This window comes from Cygnus atratus, chromosome 1 (assembly GCF_013377495.2).
Source record: "Cygnus atratus isolate AKBS03 ecotype Queensland, Australia chromosome 1, CAtr_DNAZoo_HiC_assembly, whole genome shotgun sequence".
In the NCBI taxonomy this organism is placed as follows: domain Eukaryota; kingdom Metazoa; phylum Chordata; class Aves; order Anseriformes; family Anatidae; genus Cygnus; species Cygnus atratus.
In genome coordinates, this window is record NC_066362.1 from 102,610,451 (window position 1) to 102,634,144 (window position 23,694).

Here is a 23,694-nt window from a genome sequence, read left to right on the forward strand (position 1 = left end):
CATCCACAGGGGAGTAGGAAAGCAGAGGCTGGAGGCCAAAAGGACTTGGATTGGCTGGAGAACATCCTGAATGGTACAACCCTGTACCTGGAGCACTATAAACATAGGAATGAGGCAGAAGGAAGGAAACTCTGGGGCTTCTTGTCTGCTTCCTGGGAGAAACGGCAACAACAGCAGGTGGCTTGGAGACCTTGGAAGGAGAGAAGCTGCACTCCATCTTCTCTCCTGACCTGCCCTCCAGACAGACCCACCTCTCTGGGGCTCTCCCAAGAAAATGTGGACTCCTTTCCTCCTGAGCTGCCTGCTCTACACCCTGGCGATAGTGGCACAACCGTAAGTGCCATTTCGAGGTCTGGTGATTGACAGTTCCAGTGCTGAGGGAGGGGCCAGGATAGCAGGGAGAGAGTATGGGACCCTGCGAGTCATCTCCTATAAGGGATAGATACGGGGTGGTATGCATGCCACAAGCCCTGTTATGAGCACAGGATACTTCTAAAGGTGGCAATTTTTTCTTTGGATGTTGCTGCAGTGCAAGATCTAAGTGAGGACTGTCAGTGGGAATAAGAAGAACAAGGGTCTGCAGTCTGAGGCAGTCTTAAGGGAAAGGTGTAGGATACAGAGAAGGGCAGGAGGTTGAGGGTTGCAGGGCTGGGAATAATTAAGCAGGAACCAGACTGCTGCCAAAGTAATTAAGGAACCTTCTCGAAGCAAGAAAGGTGGATCCTTTTCTCTCGAGGCTGGAGTAAAAGCTGTAGAGAATCCTGCACTTCTGATGTTGGAGTCAAACAGACTCAGAGCCACAGAGAGCTTTGGGATCAGAATTACACAGCTGCAACTTCCTGAGTGAACACAGCAGTTTGGTTTTGGATCCAAGTCTTAATTTTGAAACTTTTTCCATCTCCCAGTCTGATAGCACTGTTCCCTTTTCCCTATGTACTGGGAAGCCCTAAAAAAGAGTTCTCTTTGCAGAGGCAGAGATGGTCTCTACTGTGTACGCTTCCTTGTGCCACTGTAGCATGCTCCAGAATTCCATACACACCAGTGTAATGTGAGGTCACCTCAAAGCAGTTTTCATGTAGTCTCCTGAAATTTCTTATATCCTTTCCATCAACACTGGGAGGTGCACATTCTCACTGTTAATCACCTGTCCCTCTCCCCAAGCAGAGCAATTGGTCCTGGAAGAGGTAAACCCTGCTGCTTCCTCAGACCGTGGAATATTAGTCTCAAGGCAGAGAGACTAGTTGATTGTCTTGTTTCCCCACTGCAGGAAGTACCTGATCATCCTCCCGGCTGAACTGCCCTTCCCCTCTTCCCAGAGGGTGTGCTTGGACCTGCGTGGTGTGGAGAAGCCTATTCGTGTAGCCTTAACTCTTGTGCATGCCTCTGGCAACATCAGCATCTACCGCAAGGTTGTCCGGAACAACTGGATCTTTGAGTGCTCCAGGTTTCAGGTGAGGACCGTTCTTGGGAGCAGCTTGTAGCTAACGGCTCCCAAAGCACTCCTTTGGCTCTGACTCTTCTTGCCAGAGAAATGGAGAATGAGGATGATGGGAGGAGAGAGGGCATGGAAAGGAGTTAATGTAAAGCCAGGCAGAGTGGGAGCTTAATGTCTTTCCTCCCTGCCTCTGTCTGTCTGCATGATATTGTTCCTGTTGGGTAGCTTACTATCCACCCTGGTGGCCCCGTTCACCATGAGTGCCTGGCCAGTCACCAAAGGACCGAGGAAGGCAGAAGAGCTCAGAAGCACCCAAATGGCAGCTGTTACCTCATTCTCTCCACCAAGAAGGATGCACTGTCACAGGATGTCATCTGTGCACTGTGATGCATGAAGAACCAGACCTTTCATCTCAGGCAGTCTCTCCTCACACCTGCATCTCTCCAAGCTTCTCTTGCAGGACTGTGAAGTGTGCTTCAGGACTAGGAAGGGCATGCATGGCAGGGTGTCTACGCAGGCTCAATACGATGCTTTCTGATCTGCCATACCCACGAACCTTATTTTCTTTGTTTGTGCTGGCAAGTAAGAGCTAATAAGCCCCTGAAGGGACACACTGTGCTGGCCTTCGGAATGAGGTGGGGAAGAAGAAGGTGTCACAGTTCGGGATATGCGAGGAGAAGAGCATATGCATAATGTCTAATGTCTTCACCTGCTCCCTGCTAACCTGGCGATTTCTCTTCCCTGTCCTAGGTCCCCAAACCTGCAGGCAGCCAAGAGGTGGGCACTGTCCAGCTGCATATCTCCAATGGCCACTATTTCAGTGCAAAGGAGGAGAAGCAAGTCCTGATTCGTAGGACTGGCACTGGCACCTTCATCCAAATGGATAAACCTGCCTATAGGCCAGGACAGACAGGTGAGTGCTCTGCATGGAGCACCCTGGCAGTTCCCCTGCCTTGACCTGTCTTTGTTTTGTTCCCGTTTTCCCTCGAGGGCTGTGCTTGGAGCTTTGAGCCTTGTAGTCCTAGCCGGGACAGAAGGAGAAGCTGTATGTGACCGAGGCCTCTGCTGCCATCTGGGGAGATGTATTCATGCTTGTGTTTCAGGGAAGGGAGGCGGGGGGCTGAAAGCTGTGGTCTCACAGGCTGTAGGAGCAGGCTTTCCAGCCACAGGCTGGGGACGAAGTGAGACTTTTGTGTCCTCCTCCTCAGCCTGTGCCTCCAAGCACTTGCCTCTTTCGTGGGTGAGTGGAGCCAGCGGGTGGGACAAACTGTCAAAAAGCAAAGCAGGAACACCACAGCCTGCTGTGTGTGGGGAGGGAAGAAGTGGTGAGCAGGGCTGAACGAGCACCAAGAGGGGGTTGCAGGCAGGCATGGGGGTGCCAGCAGAGCCCTGATTTGGGGTTGAGGCAAGCACAGGTTTAGCCCCGTCTTGAATGTACTGTCTCTACAACATGCTCTTCTCCTTTTCTCCCTTCAGTGAAATTTCGGATAGTGACATTGACTGAAGACTTTGTCCCCGTTAACAGCAAGGTAAAGCCTGTCTAAGTGGATGCAAGGAAGTCTCCAGACTTCCTCTGCCAAGTCTGCCTCCTCTGCCAGCCCCATGCTGTGCCTGCTGACACGGTCTGCGTGTCTGCAGTACCCAAGGCAGCAGACACTGACCTGTTACAAAACCTTGCTGAATTCAGTCTCCCAGCTGCACTGTCACTCTGACAGGACAGTTGTTGGCTGGTGGTATCTCTGGTATGGCTGCTGAGGTTTGGGGAGCGTGCCAGCGCTGCCTGCTAGCTGAGTTAGGAGCTCAGAACCTGCTTGCACTTTCCCCTTGCCAGAAAAAAGCTGGCTTCTGAGGGAATCTGCAGGCTGCTGGCTGTGGGCACGGTTACCAGACGGGCTGTGCCCAGGCTCAGCCAGAACTGGAGTTGTGTAGCTTTGTGCAGCGTGGTGTTCTTATGGGTGGTGGGAGGGTCTGCAGCAAGCCACAGCACGTCTGCAAAATTTTAAGAAAAATTAATTGATATTGGAAAGGATGCACATGAACTGATTATAAAAAGAGACAAGAGAGAAGGCAGTATAAGCAAATTATACTTACTTGCTGCTGGCAGCAGCTCGTTCTGCCTGAGTCAAGGAAGTGAGAAGTTGCCAGAGACTTGCATAGGTGCTAGCCAGGAAACTGCAAGACTAGCATCTCTCTACAGTGAGCAACTTTACCTGCTGCCAGCAGCTGTAAATATCTTACATTCCTCTGTCCTGAAGCAATTTAAGGAGAGCCAACTGGAATTCATGCCATGATAGATAAATGCTGAGGGGCACAAGTGTGCAGAGTTAAATCAAATCCCTCCAGACTGAGATGAAGGGAGAGATCCTTCTGGCTTCTTTTTGACTTAATTTCCCCTTTTTCTGGTTATTGATGAGGGCCTAGGATCATGCACTCACTTCCTGCCCCGGAAATAGAAGGCATCTGTCTTATATTAGTTAGGTAATAGAGTAAGCAATACCTTTGCTTCCATGCCTACATTTGGTTCATGAAGATATTTGGCCATAAATGTTTGGTGGCTATGTGTAAGTATGAGTAAATTAGCATTATAACTGTTAATAATGCTGTGATGAAAATTCAAAAGAGGTCATATCTAACCAAAGCTATTATGAGGCTTGAGTGCACTGCAACATTAAAGCCATAATGTCTTGTTTATGAATTAGGTGGGTTGGTGATAACACAGGTGCTGTTCACTGGCATGTTTTGTTTAGCATTGACAATGGATTTGGTTATATAAATAGTTAAACTACACTGTTTTTGTTTGTTTCAATGAAAACAAATGTCTATGATAACTTGCATGAAAGTTCATAATGATGAATAATGTGAATCAAATGTGGCCTTCTGTTTACAGACCAGTTACTTTCTCCAGTCCCCTGCTTCTGCCTCCTTATGCTTCACTCTCCTTACACCACTACTGCCTCCTGGCTGGCAGTTCCTGTGATACAAGAACAGAGTTAATAGACATAGGAGGCCCTTCTTTGTGCCTGCATGAATGTGCTGCTGGAGTCAGCAGCATTACCTATCTCCAAGCCTTACCTCCTAGGCCAGGGACTTTACAGGAAAATGTGGGGTTTATTCATCCTATAGATGATACAGTTTTGCTATTTATGAGTTTGGAATGATTGTATTTGTGAGTACCTCTAATTTTCTTCCTTTTTTTTTTTTTTTTTTAAATAGTAAACTATAGCTTTCATGGTCACGGAGTAAAGCTTGAATATGTCTAAATGCATCTTAAAAATATATCCATATTATTTCAGAACCATTTTCCTGGTTTCTGTAGGATCAAGCTCCTTGTATTGTAATGTTTGGGACTGTCACGTGGGCTAGGTGGGTAAGATAAGTCTATATGTAGGTTGGCATATCATGCCAGCTTCTGACATTGCTATCTGTTTGCTTTGCAGTACTCCATGGTGGAAATCCAGGTGGGTGTGTCGGACTCCCCAGGTGTTATGAGGAAAGGTACTTCAGGAGGGATATTTAGGCCGTTGTCTTACTGAGTCAACTTACTTTTTTCAGGGTCAGTGTATACATGTGTATGCATCCACATGCTTGTAAAAACCATTGAAGAGACAAATTGTTTGTTCTTTTCAATGTTCAGGAGCTCCATCCAGACTTTAGTTAACTCTTACAGTTTATCCTTACATTAAGACTGGAGAGTTTAAATGTTGGGATCTTTCCCACTTTCTTTTTCAATGGCAGTACAATGTAGAGTAACCCTTGGTGTGTTGGTCTCATCTCTGTCGGTGTTTCAGTGTTCAGGTTGCTGCAGCACCTCCCATTAAAAAAGCAAACAAACAAACCAAACCAAACCAAACCAAACCAAACCAGGAGCCTGTGAAAGCCTCTGAAATCTCTCAAACTTTAAATCCAGTGGGCTTTGGGAACAGAACAGCAGATATTTTTAATGACAGTCTCTTGTCTCCTTTCCTCTAACTGCAGGACCCAAACCAAAACCGCATTGGCCAATGGCTGGATGTGAGACCAAAACAGGGCATTGCAGATCTCTCTTTCCAGTTAGCTACTGAACTCTGTCTGGGGACTTACACCATCAGTGTGGTGAACCCAAAAGTGTCCAGTACATTTAAGGTGGAGGAACATGGTAAGATGGAGTATGGGGAACAAAGAATGGGATGGAAGAATTGCTTATTTCTGTCCTTATAACAATATGCAGCCAAACACTGTAAACTAAGTTTTAATGTCTGAGAGCTAGATTTCAACAAAAATGTATAGAATGGGCGATATCACAAATGCCAACAAGGGAGATTGTACTGGAGATTCCTGGAGAGGGCATCTAGTAACAACAGTTACTAGAGCGTCACAGAGAGAGAATAAACCTAAGACCTCTGTAGCACTTCATAGGTTGGGGAAAAAAGGGAGATTCTTCCTTTAGTTTCCCTGTTTTAAAGTAATTTTAGTTTAAACATTTTAATTAGCTTTTATTTCACGAACATGCTCCTTTACGGGACTCCAGCTTTATGGTAACAAACTCATCCCTTTCATGATCCATGTCTAGGTAGACTACTGCCTTTTATAGAGTAACTTTGTGATTTTTGTTCAAGTGTTGCAGAAGTTTGATGTTTTCTTCGAAGGACCGGTTCAGATTTATGCTTCAGATAAAACCTTCCCACTGCGTGTATGTGGCAGGTGAGGAGACAATCCTGGAGAAAGGAAACAGCTCATCAAAATCTTGTCTGTTCTTCCACACGTGTACTCTCTTGAGTCCATCAAGGAGAATTGGCTAAAGAGGGGTGAAACGCAAGCATTGCTTTCAAAGACTCATAGGTAGTACAAGAGTCTGTTTGGTTCTTGCTTGGGATGGAGGTACCTGAGCTACACCCTGCTCTGGAAGCTGTGTCCATCTGGCCTTGGTGGACCTTGTATGGGGGAATATGCATATCTGATATGGGACTGATCTGTTGAGGTACAAGGATCAGTACAAGGTTCTCATTTTATTTTATGCTGCTGAACTTCTTTCTTTCTTAGTAGCAGTGTTTCTCTAGTTCCATAATCATTAGCAAACACTGAGCAGATGAGGGTGTGAAGGCAGGCATGACCTCAGAAAGTATAAGCACAAAGGAGGAAGGAGAATGCTCTGGAAAGCACTTTGTGGACAGATAAGGAGGCGAACAGAGCTGTATTTGGAGCTGGGTTGTCCGAAAACTTTTACTGCCTCTTTGCTGCTGAACAGGAATCATTTCTTATTAACTGGGCATTTCAAATCAGAACATTTAAATTGCTAATAGAAACAGCACAGCACTCTTCTTCACCAGGGTAGTTCACGAATGTTTTCCTGTCACTGATACTGTTAGGGAACATTGCTCCCCAAGAGAAGACCAGAGAGGAGCTGAAGCACAGAAAGTCAGCAAGGCAGTCAATGGAAAAGTCCGCCTTGACAAGGGCTTGATTCTGCTATAGTTGAGGGAAAAAAAAAAAAAAAAAAAAAGCAGAGCCAGTCTGGTGATGGAAAGAAGAGTCCAGATTATGAGATAAGCCCATGGTGAGGAGGAAGGACTGAGGTCAATCCTGGAAGTCAAGCCAGTGTGTCAGGCTGAGAAGCAGTGCACTGGCATAGGTAAAGTTGTAATGTAGCTCAAGGTCTGGAGCTTAACCATAGCTCCCAAATGATGTGGGGAGGCCCCAGTGAAGCTTTTAACAACACCCTGTGAATAGGGGAAAGGGGTTGCAAAGCCTGCTGGTTCATCCAAGGCTCTGGCAGATACTGCTGCAGAGGTTCTTACACCTCTGCAACTAAATAGACCTGTTAACAGCCACACAGAAAGACAGTTTGCTGGATAAACAATAGATTTTTCAAACCACAGAGCATGAGTTTTGCCCTTGCTCTACCAACCATCCCACCACCTCCTGAATTACAGTGACCAAGGAGTCAGTGTGACAATGAAAAATGTTTTTGATTTGGATGCCCGGTGGGGTGTGTCTGCTGTGGAGGCAGAGACAACTTTGCTGGGGCTGCTAAGGCCATCACCAGAAGGAGAAGTACCGTAGCTCTATTAATGTCATATCGTGCACATTTTATTGATGTGTACAAGAACATAGGCTTCTGCTCCTTTCACACCTGAGCCAATATATCCAATGGGTGCCGCTCCATGCTGTGTGCACACAACTCAGGCCAGCTCTTTTCTTCTGCCTGCAGTTCCCGAACAGAAAGCACCCAGAAGTGAGAGAGCTTTGGAAAGTGTGGTCCTTTTTTTGCCTAGGCTCTGTTTCTGACTGCGTTGGATGCAAGACTGTGTTATTCCACTCCCCAAGTGTACTCTGTGCTGTATTTTTGTTTATGCCTGCTTGCTTGCAAACTGAATGAAGACCGGCATCAGGAAGCCCACTTGTGTGTAGCAATGTGCTCAGCAAACCACAAAATTCTCCTCAGTGTCTCTGCTTGGCAGCTCATCTGGTGCTTTCCCTGCAGGTACCACTATGGAAAAGCAGTGCAAGGGACCATGCGGGTGACTTTGTGCCAGAAGGCAAGGAGGCGTCTTCAAAATGTCAGCAAGGATATCTGTAGAGAATACAGTGGTCAGGTGAGTAAAATCCTGGAAGATACATGGTTGGTGGAGGAGCACCACATATGACAATGTGTGACAGTGCCTGAAAGAATGGAATGAACTACTACTTAAGGAAGGTTTGCCAACCTCTATAATGTACCTGTAGACTAATCAGTTAACATTTTTATTAAATTAATGCAATTATTGTTACCCTGACCAACTGAGATATCTTTACCCCTAGAAGTTCTTCTTTGTAAATTTGTTTATTAAGGACAGGGAATAGAAAAGAGGAAATCACATGCAGACCTTAAAGTTCTGTTCTTTTCTGTAAAGAAGCATAAATACCCAAGAATGATATAGTGCAAGAAACAACAGGTGCAAAAATACCATGTTAAGGTGAACCTACCCTGGAGATGCACAAGGATACCAATGTACAGTGTAGACAAGGTTATTTCCACAGCCAAATCACATACTGGCTTTTTTTTTTCACCTTATTTCACTCTTTTCATCCCTAACAAAACATGTCATAACTGGATTCTTCGTATCTGCATATATGATTAAAACTTTTCATGTTTTATGATTTGTCATCGGGACATCTTATGGTAGTTGTAACCTTCCAGCTCTGAAAATGATAAGTTACTTTGATTCTGCAGATTCATTTGATTCTGCAGTTTTACTAGTCAGATCTCTTAAAATACTAATATACCTCCTTTGTGATCCAGTTAATGCAACCTTCAGCTTTCTACTAAAGCTGGAGAGTTACCAACATTGCAAACTTCATGCAACTATGGTGATTTGTTTTATATTTCTACAATATGAAATGAATTACATGCATGTATACATATAAAATAGGAAATACCAATTTTAAAATGTGAACAATTTCTGAGTCTGCATTATTACTTGTTGCGATCAAATTATGACAGAATGATTAATATCGTGTACTTCTAACTCCTTCACTTCCCCCCAGCCTCAAATAATATCTACCATTTCCCATTGCAGACAGTGAGCAAGGGGTGCTTCACACCTTCTGTAAGCACATCGGTGTTTAATCTGGCTCCCAGTGAGGAGGACAGCAAAATCTATGCAGAAGCTTCTCTTCTGGAGGCAGGCACAGGTACCCGTAAGGTCTGCTTACGGTCATTTGGTGCAGAGAAGGTACAAGGATGAGACTGCCCGTACCTGGGGTGTGAAGGTCAGAGCAGGCACACTTCCTCCTCTCCTCCACACTGCTGGGGCCATCACAGGACTCTGGGTGCTCCTGCTTGAGGTGCACTGCATCTGCAGAGAGCTGCTCTGCCGGCAGCAGGCAGGCAAGGAGTGGCTGGGAGCCTGGTCCATGAGGCCAAAAAGGGTCTTAGAAACACCTTAGCTAAGGATTGAGCTGCCACAGGAACAGCCTCTGTACATTAAATGTGCTTGTCTTGGGAATGTTGAGATGCTCCAGTCAAAAGGCCTGGGCGTAACGAAGTGAGATTAAACTAGGGTGCGGCAGTCACCTCCGATAATGATCTTGCATCCCTTGTACTCTGCATTCCAACAGGGGTCCAAATCAACTCCTCCAGCCAAATCCTCATTTCCAGGACAGCTGCATGGGCAGTGTTTGAAACACCAAATGCTTACTACATCCCGGGAGTACCCTACAAGGGGAAGGTGACTTTTCCCATGCTTCTTCCCTCCCTATCATTTGCCAATGAATTTAGTGTCTAGCAAATTTTGCTGACCCAAACCATTTTCTGTTCCTCAGAGCAGTTTTCCTTACATTGTGTCACATTACTTGATAGTGCAGCATGGCTCCAGTTTCTGCATTTCAGATTCCCTGGTGTGATTACACTTCTGGCTTCTGTTGAGAGCACTGAGTGATTTTTGCTGGAATTTCTCAGCTGTTGGCTAGGAGCTGAGCTCCTCATGCTCTAGTTACATGCTGCTTTTGGGGAGGATAAAATCACCCTCAGCTTAACTTTACAGATGAGGGAGTTTTACAGGTCTGCTATCTTCTTGGGGCCAGGCTGAAGCCAAGGCCACTTAAACAAGAAGGTGTATGTTTGTCAGAGGAAAGAAGGTTTGGGTATGACACTGTGACTAACATCTGACTTTGGCTTTTCTGTCCTTCCCTATTGTCACCAGATTAAGCTTCAGGATCACCATGGAAATGGTATGAAAAACAGAAAAGTTTATCTCGTGATAAAGTTCATGAGACGTCGGCTTATCAAAATGTATATCACAGATGGCAGTGGAAGAGCATCGTTCAACCTGGACACAACTGCCTGGAACAGCTCCTCAGTCTTTTTGGAGGTAAATCCCACTTCTGCATACAGGGAAGTGAAAAGCCTCAAACTCTGTCAGTGCTCCCCACTCCTGCCCTGCAGCCCCCTGACAGCTTGGTCCTGGGTTCCCCACACAGTTCTGTCGGTGTAGAGCCATGGGGAAGGTGTCAAGCAACGGCCTTTCCCAAACCAAGCTGATGACATCCTAACCTAACAAAGCACTGAAGCGTGCAACTCCCATGTCCTGATTTCTGTATGTCTCTGATCTCCTCTCAGGGAAGGTTTACACTGGAAGATCTCACGCACACACCCTGGAAAACTGGTGTCAGTTACACAAATGCTTACCATCACCTGCAACCCTTCCATGTCACAACGAAGAGCTTCCTGGACATACACCCACTCACAGGAACACTGCCATGTGGACTAAAGCAGAGTGTCCAGGTGACCTTCACACTCAGTCGGGATGACCTGGGAGAAGACACCAGCCGGATAGGTTTTGCATATTACGTGAGTGAGGGTAGTAGAGAACCGAGGTGGGGGGAGGCAATGCTGATGGGACCAGGACACAGTGAAACACTGAGTGTGTAATTTAGATCATCCCTAGAGGGATGACAATATGGACTTGTTCTTGGAGAACTCAGGGAACTCTACCGCTGCATAGAGCTCACCCTTCTCACCTGGGTCACCTTGGATTGGGCCCACAGTTTATTTCTATGGTTGCTTTAGAGTGCAAGACACACACAGGGCAAGCATGAGTGTGCCCTGGTGACAGACAGCAGTCTGCTCATCCAGTGTCCTCTTCCCTCAGGTCACTGGGAAGGCTGGCATTGTTGTCAGGGGACAGAGGAGCGTCCAGGTTGGGAAGCTGAACAGTAAGTCTGCAGTGGCCTGCCTGAACAATGGGAAACAGTTGGGCCTGGTGGGTTCCTAGGTTGGATGGTGAAAGTTACTGGAGTTTCTCCTGAACTCTCTGAAGCTATAGCTCCTGGGCAGTCAACAAACAGGGTGGATGGAGACAAAGAAGCAATTATATCAGCTGAGAGAGGACAAAGAGACAGAGCAAGTGAAACAATGAAGGGAAGAGAGACTGGGAAGAACTGTGTGGAGACGGAACACACAGGGTTAAAGAATGGAAGGAGAGAACAGGCAGAAAAACAGAAGGAATTAGTTTGATATTGTGGGATTATAAAGCAGAAAAAAGGAGACCAAAAGAAGATCTCAGTGGGGCTGTGATGGAAACACTTTTCTTTTCCTTCCTCAGTGTTGAAGGGCTCCTTCTCCATCCCTCTGACCTTCACTGCTGACTTCACCCCATCACCTTCTTTAGTGGTGTACGCTATCTTCCCCGGTGGAGGGATAACAGCAGATAGCATCCGCTTTGACGTTGCCTTGTGCTTTGAAAATGAGGTGAGACTCACACTGACAGCTGAGGGACAGCTGACAAGCTTGAGTCAGCATACTGTGGAAGGAAAACATTCAAATCCTTCAGAGAACTGGGGAGAAGAGAGGAAGGGGATGTCTGGAGCACAGTGCCCAGGGTCTGGGATCTTCCATTTAGCAGTGACTTCTATTTGTAGCAGAGCTTGAGCAGGGAGGATGTTAATTGAGCTTCCTCTTTCTGTCTGTGCCATGTGTCTGTCAGCCTCCTTACCCCTCTTTTTCTCTTTTTCATATTTCCTTTCTTGGTGTGCTGCTCAAGGTCAAAGTAGGTTTCCTGGCTAAAGAAGCCCACCCAGAGTCAACAGTGCAGCTCCGACTGCAGGCAGCCCCTGGCTCCGTGTGTGCAGTACAGGCCGTGGATGAAACCATGTTCCTTGTGAGACCGGAGAGTGAGCTGACAAGTCAAATGGTGAGTGTCTGTGCAACCAGATAAGTACATAAAAAATAAAATAATAAATAAATAAATAAAAACAACCAACTACAAAAAACAGGCATGATATATGAGCTGGGCAAAGACAGGCAGGGCTGTGGCAAAGGGAGCTGGAGGCTAATGGGTGAGAGGATCCTTGTGTGGAGGAGTGTAAGTAGTAAGTGGTGTCTGCCTAGAAAGACAGCAGGCTGTATGTTGGGGAGGTTGTAGTGAAGCATTTGAAGGTATCTGCTCCTGGCCTGATTCTCCACTGCCTGTGAGTTTTCCTAGGTCTATGGCTTGTTCCCTGCTATCTACCGACATGGGTACCCTGCCCAAGTCGAGGAGTATCCAGATCACTGTGTTCAGCCCCACTCCACATCACCTCTGCTGCAAGGGAAACCGCAGCATTCCTTTCAGCCTGACATCTTCAACCTCTTCTGGGTAATCATCTCTGTCTTTCCCCAGTGAGACACTTGTTTAGAGTCCTTCTGAGAAAGAAGGGACCAGGGAGGCTGTGCCATACCTCCCTCAGCATGCTGTCCATTTGGGCCAGTGCTGACCTGGACTGTCTGGGCAGCTGGCCGTCCTAAAAGTGATGGTTTTCAGAGTCATTTTGAGGAAGAGTGGCTGCCCTTCCCCACTCACAGCTGCTTTTCTTTTTCCCCTCCTCTCCTTCTTTCTCCAACAGAACATGGGTCTGAAAATCTTCTCAAACCTTGCAATCAGGAAGCCAACTCAATGCTCTCATCGGGCAGATAGCAAGCCAATGATGGGTAAGCTGAACTTTCAGCCGACCCTTGTGCCAGGACCTGAGATCACATAGATGGAAGAGCTTCCTGATCACTGGGGTTTGCTGGTGGTGAATATTAACATGCTAAGGTGTAACAGATGCTGCTGCCACAGCCTCACTGCCAGGTTCATCGGACCTCAGCAGGAACAAATGGGTCACTGTTTAAAAAGCTTTGAAAAATTCCCCTACCTGCATGTTCCCTGACATTAAAGGATGGCGTTCCCTTTCTGGGTACAGACAAACCCAGTGGTTTCTGAAGGGGAGTGTCTCCCATTCATTACACCACAAACTGTGCTGTGGCCTGGCTTGTGTTCCACCTGTGGCTGCAGGAACTGTCACCTGCTTCCTTAATGTCTCACTTTGCACTAGGTAATTATACCAAACTGCCTTATGTGCCTGCTGATATTGAAACTACTATTGTTTGCAGAGGTCTCTGCATTTTCTGCAGACAAGCAAACGAGAATATTGTTACTCCCAGAATTACAGAAATGTTGGTTTAAAAGGGCCCTCTAGAGGTCCATAGTCTCTTTAACACCAATTTTGGTTCAGGTTGGGAAGAGTCTTTGTCTAGCCAAGACTTTCAAAACTTATAGCCACAGCCTGCTCACTGCAAGCTGATTTTCCTATTACCATTTTCTTCTCCTTCCTACTTTCCCTCTCCTACCAACTCAGCTCACTCCCTTGTGTATTACTCTGCCTGACTCTTCTCACATCTCTGTTACTGCTTGCTTTGCCTCTTGTCCCAGTGCTTGGCTGTCGATCATTGTCAGGGCTCACCTCTTCCACTCTTGTGGGAATTTTTATTCTTTTTTTCAGGGGGTCCTTCTATGGAATACAAAAGAATGACCGAGGAACAACCCCAATTAACAACCCAAGGAAGATTTCACCACTATTTGCCTGAAACTTGGATCTGGAATCTGTTCTCTGTTGGGTAAGTGATGCTAGACTTTACAAGTGGACAGAGGGATGAACCCTTTGTTATTGAGTTTTGGCTGACTTGTATCTGTTCAAAAAAGCCATCCATAGGTGTAAAGAGAGGTCTGCATGTAAATTTTATGGCTCTTCCCTGCACTTAAAGTGCATCAGAATGAAGAACTAGTGGACTTCAAGGAGCAAAACTTCAGTCTGCTTAGTCATGCTTAGAAAACAGCAGTGCTGTTCATCATCAAACCACCAAGTATCCTCTTCTCACACAGTGCTGTACACTCTACTAATTTCCCAGTTTGGTGGGTGCACTGTCTAAATTTGTAGCCTTTGTTGCCACAATGCTTGTATTGGGACTCATGAATCAGCACTCAGGCTGATGTGGTGCTGCTGCTTTTCTGGACATTTTGCTGTTGACTGAGTGTATAGAGCTGGAATGCTGGGACAGTGTCTTGCTCAGGAAAAGGGTATAACATAATTACTGGAAGCATTTAATCAGCAATTATGGCTTTAAGGAACAGATTTCTGAGATCTGTCTGAGATCTGAGCTACTCGAGTGGGAGTAATTGATGAGAGGGCAGAGGTTGATCTCAGTCTGAGGATCTGCACAGCATCCCTCACCTGGTGTCCTGAGCTCTTCCTGTTGCAGTGGGGTGGGACAGACTTCCTTATGCAAGTGCTGTCTTCCTCTCAGCTCCAACGGGAGCAGGAGCGTCCCAGTCACAGCGCCTGCTGCTGTCGCTGAGTGGAAAGTCAAGACATTCTGCTTGGCTGGGAGGGGGTTTGGACTTGCCCCGACCACAAGTCTCAGAACAGTACAACCTGTCTTTGTGGATGTGACATTGCCATATTCTGTGATACAAGGAGAGACCTTCACGCTGAAGGCTACTGTCTTTAACTACCTGCAGCAGTGCATACAGGTATGTGCTTGTGCCACAGGAAACACTGTGTGGGACAGGCCTAGCATGCCTTCCAGTTTTACAGCAAATGTACCACACCATCTCTCCCAAGTTGCCCAGTCATTCTCCTTCATCGGACTCTTTCAGATACAGGTAGCCCTGGCTAAATCCCCGGACTTCCAGGTGGAGCTGTGCCGGACCTGCAGGGACAGAGAGTGCCTCTGCGTGGAAGAGTCCAAGACCTTCGCGTGGAACATGACAGCAATCCAGCTGGGTGTGGCAATAAGAACGGGAGCAGTGGTGGGGAGCCCTCAAAAAGAAGTGAAAGGGAGTGGGAGGTCCAGAAAAGCTGGCAGAGCCTTGCCTTCCCTGGATCCTAAAGCTTATTTTTAGTGGTACAAGAATACAAACCATCATGGTTGCTTTCTTTCTCCCTTCTTAGATAGGCTCATCAGAGAGAGTGGGAACTGAAAGGGTAACGTGGAGAACTCTTGGGGATAGAGGTGTAGAACCGTGTAGAACCAGATTGGGAGGAAAGGGCTGCATGTGTGTGAGTGGGAGAACCTAGTATGGCTGGTGCTGTGCTTCACGTGCAATGGGAAGGGGTCACTGAAGTCCAAGGGGCTGCCGAACCTTCTCACACTACAGTCACATGTAGTGTACTAAGGTCACTATTGGTGAGGCACTACCAAGTCCCCTCATACTTAGGGTGTCTGGACAAACCATTGGCACTGACTGGACCATCTTTACCTGTCAAGCAACTGAAGCTGGGAGGATCAGCCTCCTGAAGCACCCGAGACGACTGCCAGCTAAAGCAAGTCGACTCCGTTTGGCTACAGACGTAAGAAACAGACTGTTCCATTTATTTGCTAGGGACTCTGAATATCACAATCAGGACTGAGGTACTGGACACCACACCACGCTGTGGGGACAGGAAGCCCTTGCCAGCTACCACGAGGCGGAGGCACATTCTGGTCAAACACTTGCTGGTTCGGGTCAGTATAAGAGCAGGCTCACTTCTTTCCATGAGTGTCCTTGCCCCTGGGTGAAAAGAGACTGAGCTGGGCTAAGTGGTTTTCTCTCCTTTTTTTTTTTTTTTGTCCAGCATTGGCATACCAAGGCCTGGGCTCAGTTTACTCTGTTCCCCCCAAGACCTATTCCTTTCTTGCAGTACTCTTTCTTGAGCTGCATTTGTATGCCGTAACTGCACTTCTCCCTATACATTCTCCTGCTCAATGACCAACCGTACATGAGCTTTTGTATCTGCTCACTGACTAGAGAGTCCTGTCCCTCAGACTTGCTTTTGCTTTCTTAATCAGTGAAGCAAACAGTTTCAGTGCAGCCCTGCCAAAGGTGAGGAGTAGTCCCTGACAGCCTGGGAACTAAAAGCTGAATTCAGACCTGCAATTGCTGTGCGATTTTACTGCTCTTTGGGAATTTTGTGTGTAATCTTGTTTCTTCTCTCTCATATCTATGTTTCTGCCCTGGCAGCCAGAAGGTGTGCTAGTGGAGAAGTCTTACAGCTCCATTCTGTGCCCAAGAGGAGGTACGTGGACAGTTTGAAATAACTAGACCTGGTTATTGTTCAGGTCCTGCAGCCTGAAATAACTAGAATCATAGAATGGTTTGGGTTGGAAGGGACCTTAAAGATCACTTAATTCTAACTCCCTTGCCATGGGCTGAGACACCTTCCACTAGAACAGGTTGCTCAAAGCCCCATCCAACCTTGCCTTGAACACTTCCAGGGACAGGGTATCAACAACTACTCTAGGCAACCTATACCAGTACCTCACGACTCTTATATTAAAGAATCTCTTCCAAGTATCTAATCTAAATCTACCCATTTTTAGTTTAAAACCATTACTCTAGTCCTATCACCAAACTCCCTGATAAAGAGTCTCTCAAGCTTTCTTGTAGGCCCCCTTTAGTTACTGAAAGGCTGCTATAAGGTCTTCCAGGAGCCTTCTCCAGGCTGAACGAGACAAAACTAGACCTGAGAGTAGGACTGAACTGTGGGAGGGCTAATGAAAGAGAGATTTTTTTTTTTAATTATTTTTTTTTTCACACAGGAAATTTAATTTCTTATTAGGACAGAAAAGGACAGTAAATATTATTTCCACACTTGCTTCCCTGTTGAATTTGTCACTGAGTTTAGGTGGCAAAATTGTGCTCTGTAGCCCCCTTCCCACAATGTAGCCTCTGGGTGTTCCTGGAGCATGATAGTCACTCAAGAGAGAGAAGCTCCTGCTATACCACCCTAACCCTGCAGCACTACAAGCCTCTGCAGGATGTCCCCCTGCCAAGTGGTGACCAATTGTGATCCTTGTGGAACTTGTGAAGCATGGTGAATTGAGTTGTGAAGCTTGGTGTGCCCTTGCCCTTGCCAGCAACTCTCAAGTCACTTCTAATCTGAAAAGTTTCCAAGCAGTGGAGCTTGGCGTGATGACTGGGACAGATTATAGAGAGCAGTCTGCATGAACAGGATGTAGGCAGTGTCCCACTTATTTGTTTCAATTTTGTCACTCTGGTTAGATACTTTTGGTTTGATTTTTCATGCTGCACCTTAACCCTGTTGTTATCAGGAAACATGGTTGAAGAGCCTGTGCCCCTTCACCTCCCTGATAATGTAGTAAAGGGATCTGCCAGAGCTTCAATTTCCATCTCAGGTAAGCCATTTCTGTTGTGAACTCACTGACCGATGTTACAGATGAGCAGGGATTAACTTTGTAATGATGTCAGGGGATCCATTTGGAATGACACTGCTCAAAAGAGAGAACAATGAGTTTCAATGCTCTGCAAGGTTTGACAAAAACAGGGTTTCCATATTTTATTTTATTTTTTGGATTTGCACTTAGATTTTCGTGAGAAAAGTAGGCTGCAGAGGAGAATAATCCTCATTTTTCTGGCTAGGACTTTGTAGCAGAGCCCTGAGGCCAAGATTTATCTGGGACTTTGGGAGCTTGGCTAGTTCTGTGTAGATAAAATCAGCAAAATTCATAACTATCTCATCCCCTGCTAAGTTTCAATGTTACAATAAAAGCTGCTGGAAAGAATAAATCCTTCTCAGCATTACAAAGATACAAAAGGATTATCTGGGGAGGCCACTGGGACCAGACAAATGTTTTCAATATGTTTCCTTGCACTGTGCTCCTTTGTCCCCATGTTCGTACTGGTATGAAGCCAGGCCTGCCATAATTCCTCAAAGAAGAGAAGACCTGAGACAGCTCAATCTTTCCCTAAGTACTTCTATATTTGTCTGTCTGCATGACACAGCCTGAGCAACTATAGCCCTGCTCATAGCCTTTTACAAGGTTGGAGCCCTTCACACTGAAAAGGTTCCTCAGAGACTCCACAGTGTGCTCATCCTGTATCGCATACCCCCCAAATTGGGAAGATGAAGAATAGTCACCCACCTTCATCCTATACTCAGTTGTTTCTTTCCATTTTCTCCTTTCTCCTTTGCTGAGATAACACACTATTATCCAGTGCCTGGCTGAGAAGCACCTCAAATCATACTCAAACTTGCTTTGTTTCTTATATTGTCGCATAGGTGACCTCATGGGGATTGTGTTACAGAACCTGGACCACCTGGTGCAGTTGCCCCATGGATGTGGGGAGCAGAACATGGTGCTGTTTGCCCCCGTTATCTATGTGCTGCAATACCTGGAGAAGACAAGGCAGCTGACCCCTGAAATCAAGGAGAAGGCAGCAGGACTCCTGCACAATGGTAAGTACAAGAGATCCACCTTGCTCCTCTGCTTTCCCCTGTGTCTAATCTACCAGTAGCTCTCTTCCTTGCATTTATTCTGACAGTACTGGCCTTTCTGAATTACTGTGCTATATTAATCATTGTTCCTATTTCCCCAGGGTACCAGACACAGCTTCTTTATAAGCATAGAGATGGGTCCTACAGTGTCTTCGGGCAGCAGGATGGGGAGGGGAACACTTGGTAAGCACTGGGAACATCCCTTGCTCCTAATTTGTCCTGTTTGGGCCAGAGCAGCTAATGTGTCTGAGAAGAGCTGATAGGATGCATGTTCCTTGTTTTGGATGGAGCCACCCCAGGAGCTGTCTGGCATGGATACAGATTGAGGGATTGAGACAGGACAGCAGAGTTTCTGGGAAAGTGAAACACAACGATGTGGTCTCAGGGGGAAGGAGATCCCTTTTTTCTCTCTGTGGTCTTGCTGGCGCCCCGAACAGAGCAATGGGTTCTACCTGTGGAGCCCCAGCAAGACAAGAGGGGTACATACTGACTGGAGGAAGATCAGGGAAAGACAATGAAAAGTCATTTTTCCCAGGGAGGTTTTTGCTTGGGAGAGTTTGAGTGAACTGCATTGGCACTGTGATGGCTGGGCTGGGAGTAATGAAGAAATGAAGGAAATGGAGTATTCAAGATTGTGTCTAGGTATTCAAGGGAGATGAGATGCAAGAGACAAAGTAGAAGGGGTAGAGGTTTTTCACTTGTGAAATGACTAGGTAAAGCAGTACGTGAATGTGTGGACCCAGACTGAAGGAGAGGAGCTGCTTGTATCCCAGAGACCATTTCCACTTTTAGTTTGCTTTTGCGTATGAGAGAGTCTTTTTAAGCACCCTGGTCTGTCAGTGTTAAATTCAGAGACAAGCACCAGGAGGCATTTGACTTTCTTTTTGTCTTTTTGTGTTTCTATTTCTCTCACAAGTCATTCTCTTCCTAGGCTGACAGCTTTTGTTGTCAAGAGTTTTGGCCAAGCCAAGAAATACATCTATGTAGATGACAAGAATATCCAGGATGCCTTACGCTGGCTAGAGCAAAATCAACTCCCCAGTGGCTGCTTTGCCACCAAAGGGAGTTTCTTTCATTCCTCTATAAAGGTAAATGAGAGACAATTCAGGCAGCACAGCTGGGGAATGGCTGGGCAGGTGTTGTGGCAACAAAGAGTCATAGGATCACAACCGATCCTGGAAAGTCACTTGTGCAAGTCATGCAACCAGACTGAAAGAGAACAGAGTATGGGGTAGAGACAGCATAAAGAATGCCTACCCTTCTTGGAAATTATGCCCTGAGCCTTTGAAACAAGCCTTAGAGAGTGAAAGGTGCTTCAGGTCCTGGGGTGTCAGAATGACACACCTGAGAGCCATGGAGACCATGCTTACGAGAGGCTCCAGGTGCAGTGTTTTGCCTCTGCAGAGGTGGAATCCCTCACCAGCAGAGGGTCTCTGGTGACTGGTGATTTCTCACAGTTTATCTCTGGCAATGGATTCCCTTCACAGGGCAGTGTGGATGATGAAATCTCCTTGGGAGCGTATGTCGCTGCAGCACTGCTGGAGCTGGGTCAGCCACTGAAGGTGAGCACAGGCCGGCTGTCTCCCGCTCTCCCTTATTATCCCATGCCTGCACTCTGCTATGGGGAAAAAGCTCGTAATGTTGACATTCTCCAGGCCAGGAACACATCAAGGGCTGCTAAGAGGGAGACAATGTTTGGTGAAACTGAAGTAATTCCTCATAAGAGACAGTGTTGTAGCACTAGCATGAAGCAATAGTGGAGCAATAGTGTTTGGTGGCCATAGTTTCCAGTGCACAATGGGGCTGTACTGCCTTTTTTTTTTTTTGCAAGAGAGGGTGATAATTGAGTGGGTTTCTCTGGAGCTACATCAGCAAGACATAGTCCCAGAGAGAGCCTGACCCCTGCTTTGCCCCTGTCAGTGTTTGGCATGTCTTCTACCAATGCAGGGCAAGATGATGCAGAGTACCCTCCACTGCCTGCAGCAGGCAGTTCACAACGTCACCAGCATCTACACAGAAGCTGTACTGGCCTATGCTTTTGCCCTGGCCGGAGACTATGAGACAACCCAGGAGCTGCTATACAAGTTGGAGGAACAGGCCATCAAATCAGGTAGGTGCTGGCTGCTTGTTGGAGTAATGTCTCTTGTTCACCTGCTGGGATTGGAGCAATGTACCCATGCAAGTTGCCTAGCCAGAGCTGATAAACATGGAATATGCTAACCTATGCAAGAGGCTTGCTGAGGGAAAAAAAAATGCACCTGCTATTCTTGTATTTGTCCAGGAACTGCATCATGTTAACTGCAATACGTTATTTAGCAAGCTGTGTGGGTGACTTACCAGAAAGATTTTCCTCAGCCTTTAGGATTTAAAGATCTTATTGAGGGAGGAGGTAGAAACCTGTGTGCTAGGACTGGATGAAGTCCTGGAGAACCAACTTAACAAAGTGATACTGGCCTGACAGAGAAGGAGCAGGAGGAGCTCTAAAAGCCCTCTACTGCTTGCTTTCTGTATCCAGAACCCTCTGTTCCCTTCTCTCCAGATAGCTTGCACACTCCTTTTCTTTCTGCAGGAGGACAAATACACTGGAGCCCCAAACCAAGCTCCCCGGCTTCCACAGCCTTCTGGCCTGGTACTCAGTCAGTGGATGTAGAACTGACAGCCTACGTGCTCCTGGCATACCTTTCCAAGCCACGGGTGCATGCAGGTGACATGACAACTGCAGCTGGTATTGTGGCATGGCTGACCCAGCAGCAGAATGCCTATGGGGGCTTTGCCTCCACCCAGGTAACGAGTAGCTCCATGTGGATCCATATACTTTTCTCCCTGAGGTTGGCAGGGCAAGTCTTCTCAAGGTCTTCCTGTCCAAGTTCGAGGCCAAGTTGGCCTTGCTAGAGATGATGTTTTCAGGGAAGTGACTGTCTCTTTCTCCCTAGGACACAGTTGTTGCCCTGCAAGCTTTAGCAAAATATGCAGCAAGGACCTTCAGCACATCAGGCCAAGCACTTGTGAGGGTGAAGTCCCACAGGGGCTTTGGGAAGACATTCCAAGTCACCCGCCAGAAACGGCTGCTGGTGCAGCAGGCAGCGCTGACAGAGATCCCAGGGCAGTTCCTGGTGCAGGCCCAGGGCAGCAGCTGTGTTTTTGCTCAGGTAAGGTGGTGGGGTGAGTGTGGGAGAGATGATAGATGGAGGATTCTGCCTCTTCTCCCTGGATGAAATCAAGCCTGGGCTGTCTTTTCCCCTCCTGACCCTCAAACTGCAGACAGTGCTGAGGTACCACAAGTCTCCCCCACGGACCACTGTAACCTTCACTCTGCGTGTCAACACAGAGCTGGCCAACTGTAGCCAGGCCAACACGCGTGCCCTTGTTGTCCGCATCCTTGTCAGGTAATCCTGAGGATTGTTTCCTCCTCCAGCAAGACATGCTGTGCTTGGGGAGTGCAGCTGGAAAAGCCTCAGGGCTGCGATGGAGGGACTGAACACAGGCAGGACAGAGGGTAAATTTGGCAGTAGTTAGGGGTGGAAAGGGAAGGTGCTGGCTACCTGCATCTCACCTCCTGTGAGATGATAAACTGTCTGCCTTGACCCCAGTCCCAGATGGCTCAGGGTCCTGCACACAAGATATGGTGGTAAAGGGAAGGGGGGGCTCTATTCTCTCAGACAGACCCTCTGACTGTGTGATCTTCTTCAGCTACATTGGCAGCAGAGTCACATCCAACATGGTGATCATGGAGGTCTCCTTGTTGTCTGGATTTGTCCTGGCTCCAGGCTCCAGGATGTTGGTAAGGAGTCTGGAATCAGAAAAAGGGTGGCTCTGGTAAATGGGTCCCACCTGCTTGCTGCTGTTGGGAACTATTCATTCAGGCCATGAGCCAACTACATTAGGAGTGACCCTTCACTGTTGAAATTGAACCAAAATCTCTCAATTTCCATACAAGGTCCTGCAAGGACTGCCCATGGCATTTCAAGGATGGTTCAGCTTCTCCCACTGACACTATTCTGTTGGATGTGCTAAATAACAGTATTTGTTTGTCACATGAAAATGAAAGCTGAATTATTTGCACAACACCCAGAGGTGTATTTAAGAGCATTCTAGCAGTTAGTGAGATAAGATAACAACAGTCTTTACTTGTGCCTCTTTGCTGACCAGTGCATTAAGTCCTATATGCTATCCACTGCCTTTTGTCCCCAGAGTGGGAGATTCCTCTAACTGAGCAGGGACAGCGTAGTCCATCCTTGAGATGAGGCTCACAAGGAGTGCTCCAGGAGGGACTACTGAACACAATAAAACCCTTGCACATGCAAAAGACAAAGATCCACAAAGAGTCCAGGTCTACTTTGTGCCATCAATACAACATCAATACTAATTTATTTGTGTTGTTCTTTCCTGTCCCAGCTGGAGCGCAAAACCATCATTAAGAAAATAGAAGTGAAAGCTGATGTGGTCTACATTTATCTGGACAAGGTAAATAGGAATGACAGCATTAGGTTTGGCATAATGAGAGCAAGAGGCCAGAGGACAAGGAACTGTGTGAGAAGGCCAAGGCTGGGCTAGCCATGGGGAAATAACACTGGTAGAACTGTGGGCAGAAGAAACTTGCCTACTTTCATTGTTGTACAGTTAGCATTTGCTATTTCTCACATACTCCATTTCTAAAATCCAGAATCTCTGATGGATTAGAGAGATTTTTTACAGGAAAGCATTCAAGCTAGGGAAGACAAAGATGCAATGTCTTCTTTCTTCCCTTCCTTGCTAATTTCTTTAAATCTCCATAAGCTCAATGATGAATCTCAGACTTTCAGTCTGCAACTGGAACAAATATTTGAGATGAAGAACCTGAAACCAGCCACCGTCAAAGTCTATGATTACTACCAGCCAGGTGGGTTGGTGATTCCCCTCCTACTCTGAGATTGGGAGCTGGATTCCTAGTTCTCTGGATGTGACTTGAAAAGTCATTGTGCGCTATTTCTTGTGCACATGATGTGCGTGTAATTGTCTTTCTCATTTCCTTATGCAGAGGAGCGAGCCTTGGCTGACTACAATGCTGTCTGTAGCTGAGGTAGGCAACAAGTCCCTGTGTGATACAAACAGTGGCATCAGGAAATGATGGGTCTTGGGTGGGAGAGAGGGAATGTCTGGGGAGCATGTGAGCAATCTGAGGTGGGAAGGAGAATGGTAGTCATTGGGGAGTATATGTCCAGCAAGAATGAGGAACAGTCGGGTGCCTG

The 23,694-nt window shown here is 46.8% G+C and overlaps 1 protein-coding gene across 1 annotated transcript; it reads left to right on the top strand.

Annotated features, from left to right (window-relative positions):
- The first annotated feature begins 274 nt into the window (after positions 1–274).
- Positions 275–23,524, top strand: LOC118247774 (alpha-2-macroglobulin-like protein 1). The gene is made up of 31 exons (XM_050711574.1): positions 275–333; positions 1,268–1,451; positions 2,186–2,348; positions 2,912–2,964; positions 4,873–4,893; positions 5,411–5,570; positions 6,031–6,115; positions 7,896–8,007; positions 11,044–11,107; positions 11,497–11,642; positions 11,935–12,084; positions 12,376–12,528; positions 12,776–12,860; positions 13,694–13,808; positions 14,496–14,721; positions 14,848–14,974; positions 15,574–15,695; positions 16,192–16,246; positions 17,283–17,366; positions 18,251–18,427; positions 18,568–18,649; positions 19,398–19,554; positions 19,954–20,028; positions 20,414–20,576; positions 21,036–21,250; positions 21,400–21,615; positions 21,728–21,852; positions 22,157–22,247; positions 22,862–22,930; positions 23,243–23,345; positions 23,484–23,524. The coding sequence occupies exons 1-31, from the start codon at positions 275–277 to the stop codon at positions 23,522–23,524; spliced, it is 3,678 nt and encodes a 1,225-aa protein (XP_050567531.1).
- The last annotated feature ends 170 nt before the right edge of the window (positions 23,525–23,694 follow it).

Bases quoted from the DNA above. Each gene is read 5' to 3' on its own strand.
- LOC118247774 (XM_050711574.1), top strand. From the start codon at position 275: ATGTGGACTCCTTTCCTCCTGAGCTGCCTGCTCTACACCCTGGCGATA. The intron at 11,643-11,934 runs GTGAGACTCACA...GTGCTGCTCAAG, and splicing joins CCTTGTGCTTTGAAAATGAG to GTCAAAGTAGGTTTCCTGGC. The intron at 16,247-17,282 runs GTACGTGGACAG...TGTTGTTATCAG, and splicing joins CATTCTGTGCCCAAGAGGAG to GAAACATGGTTGAAGAGCCT.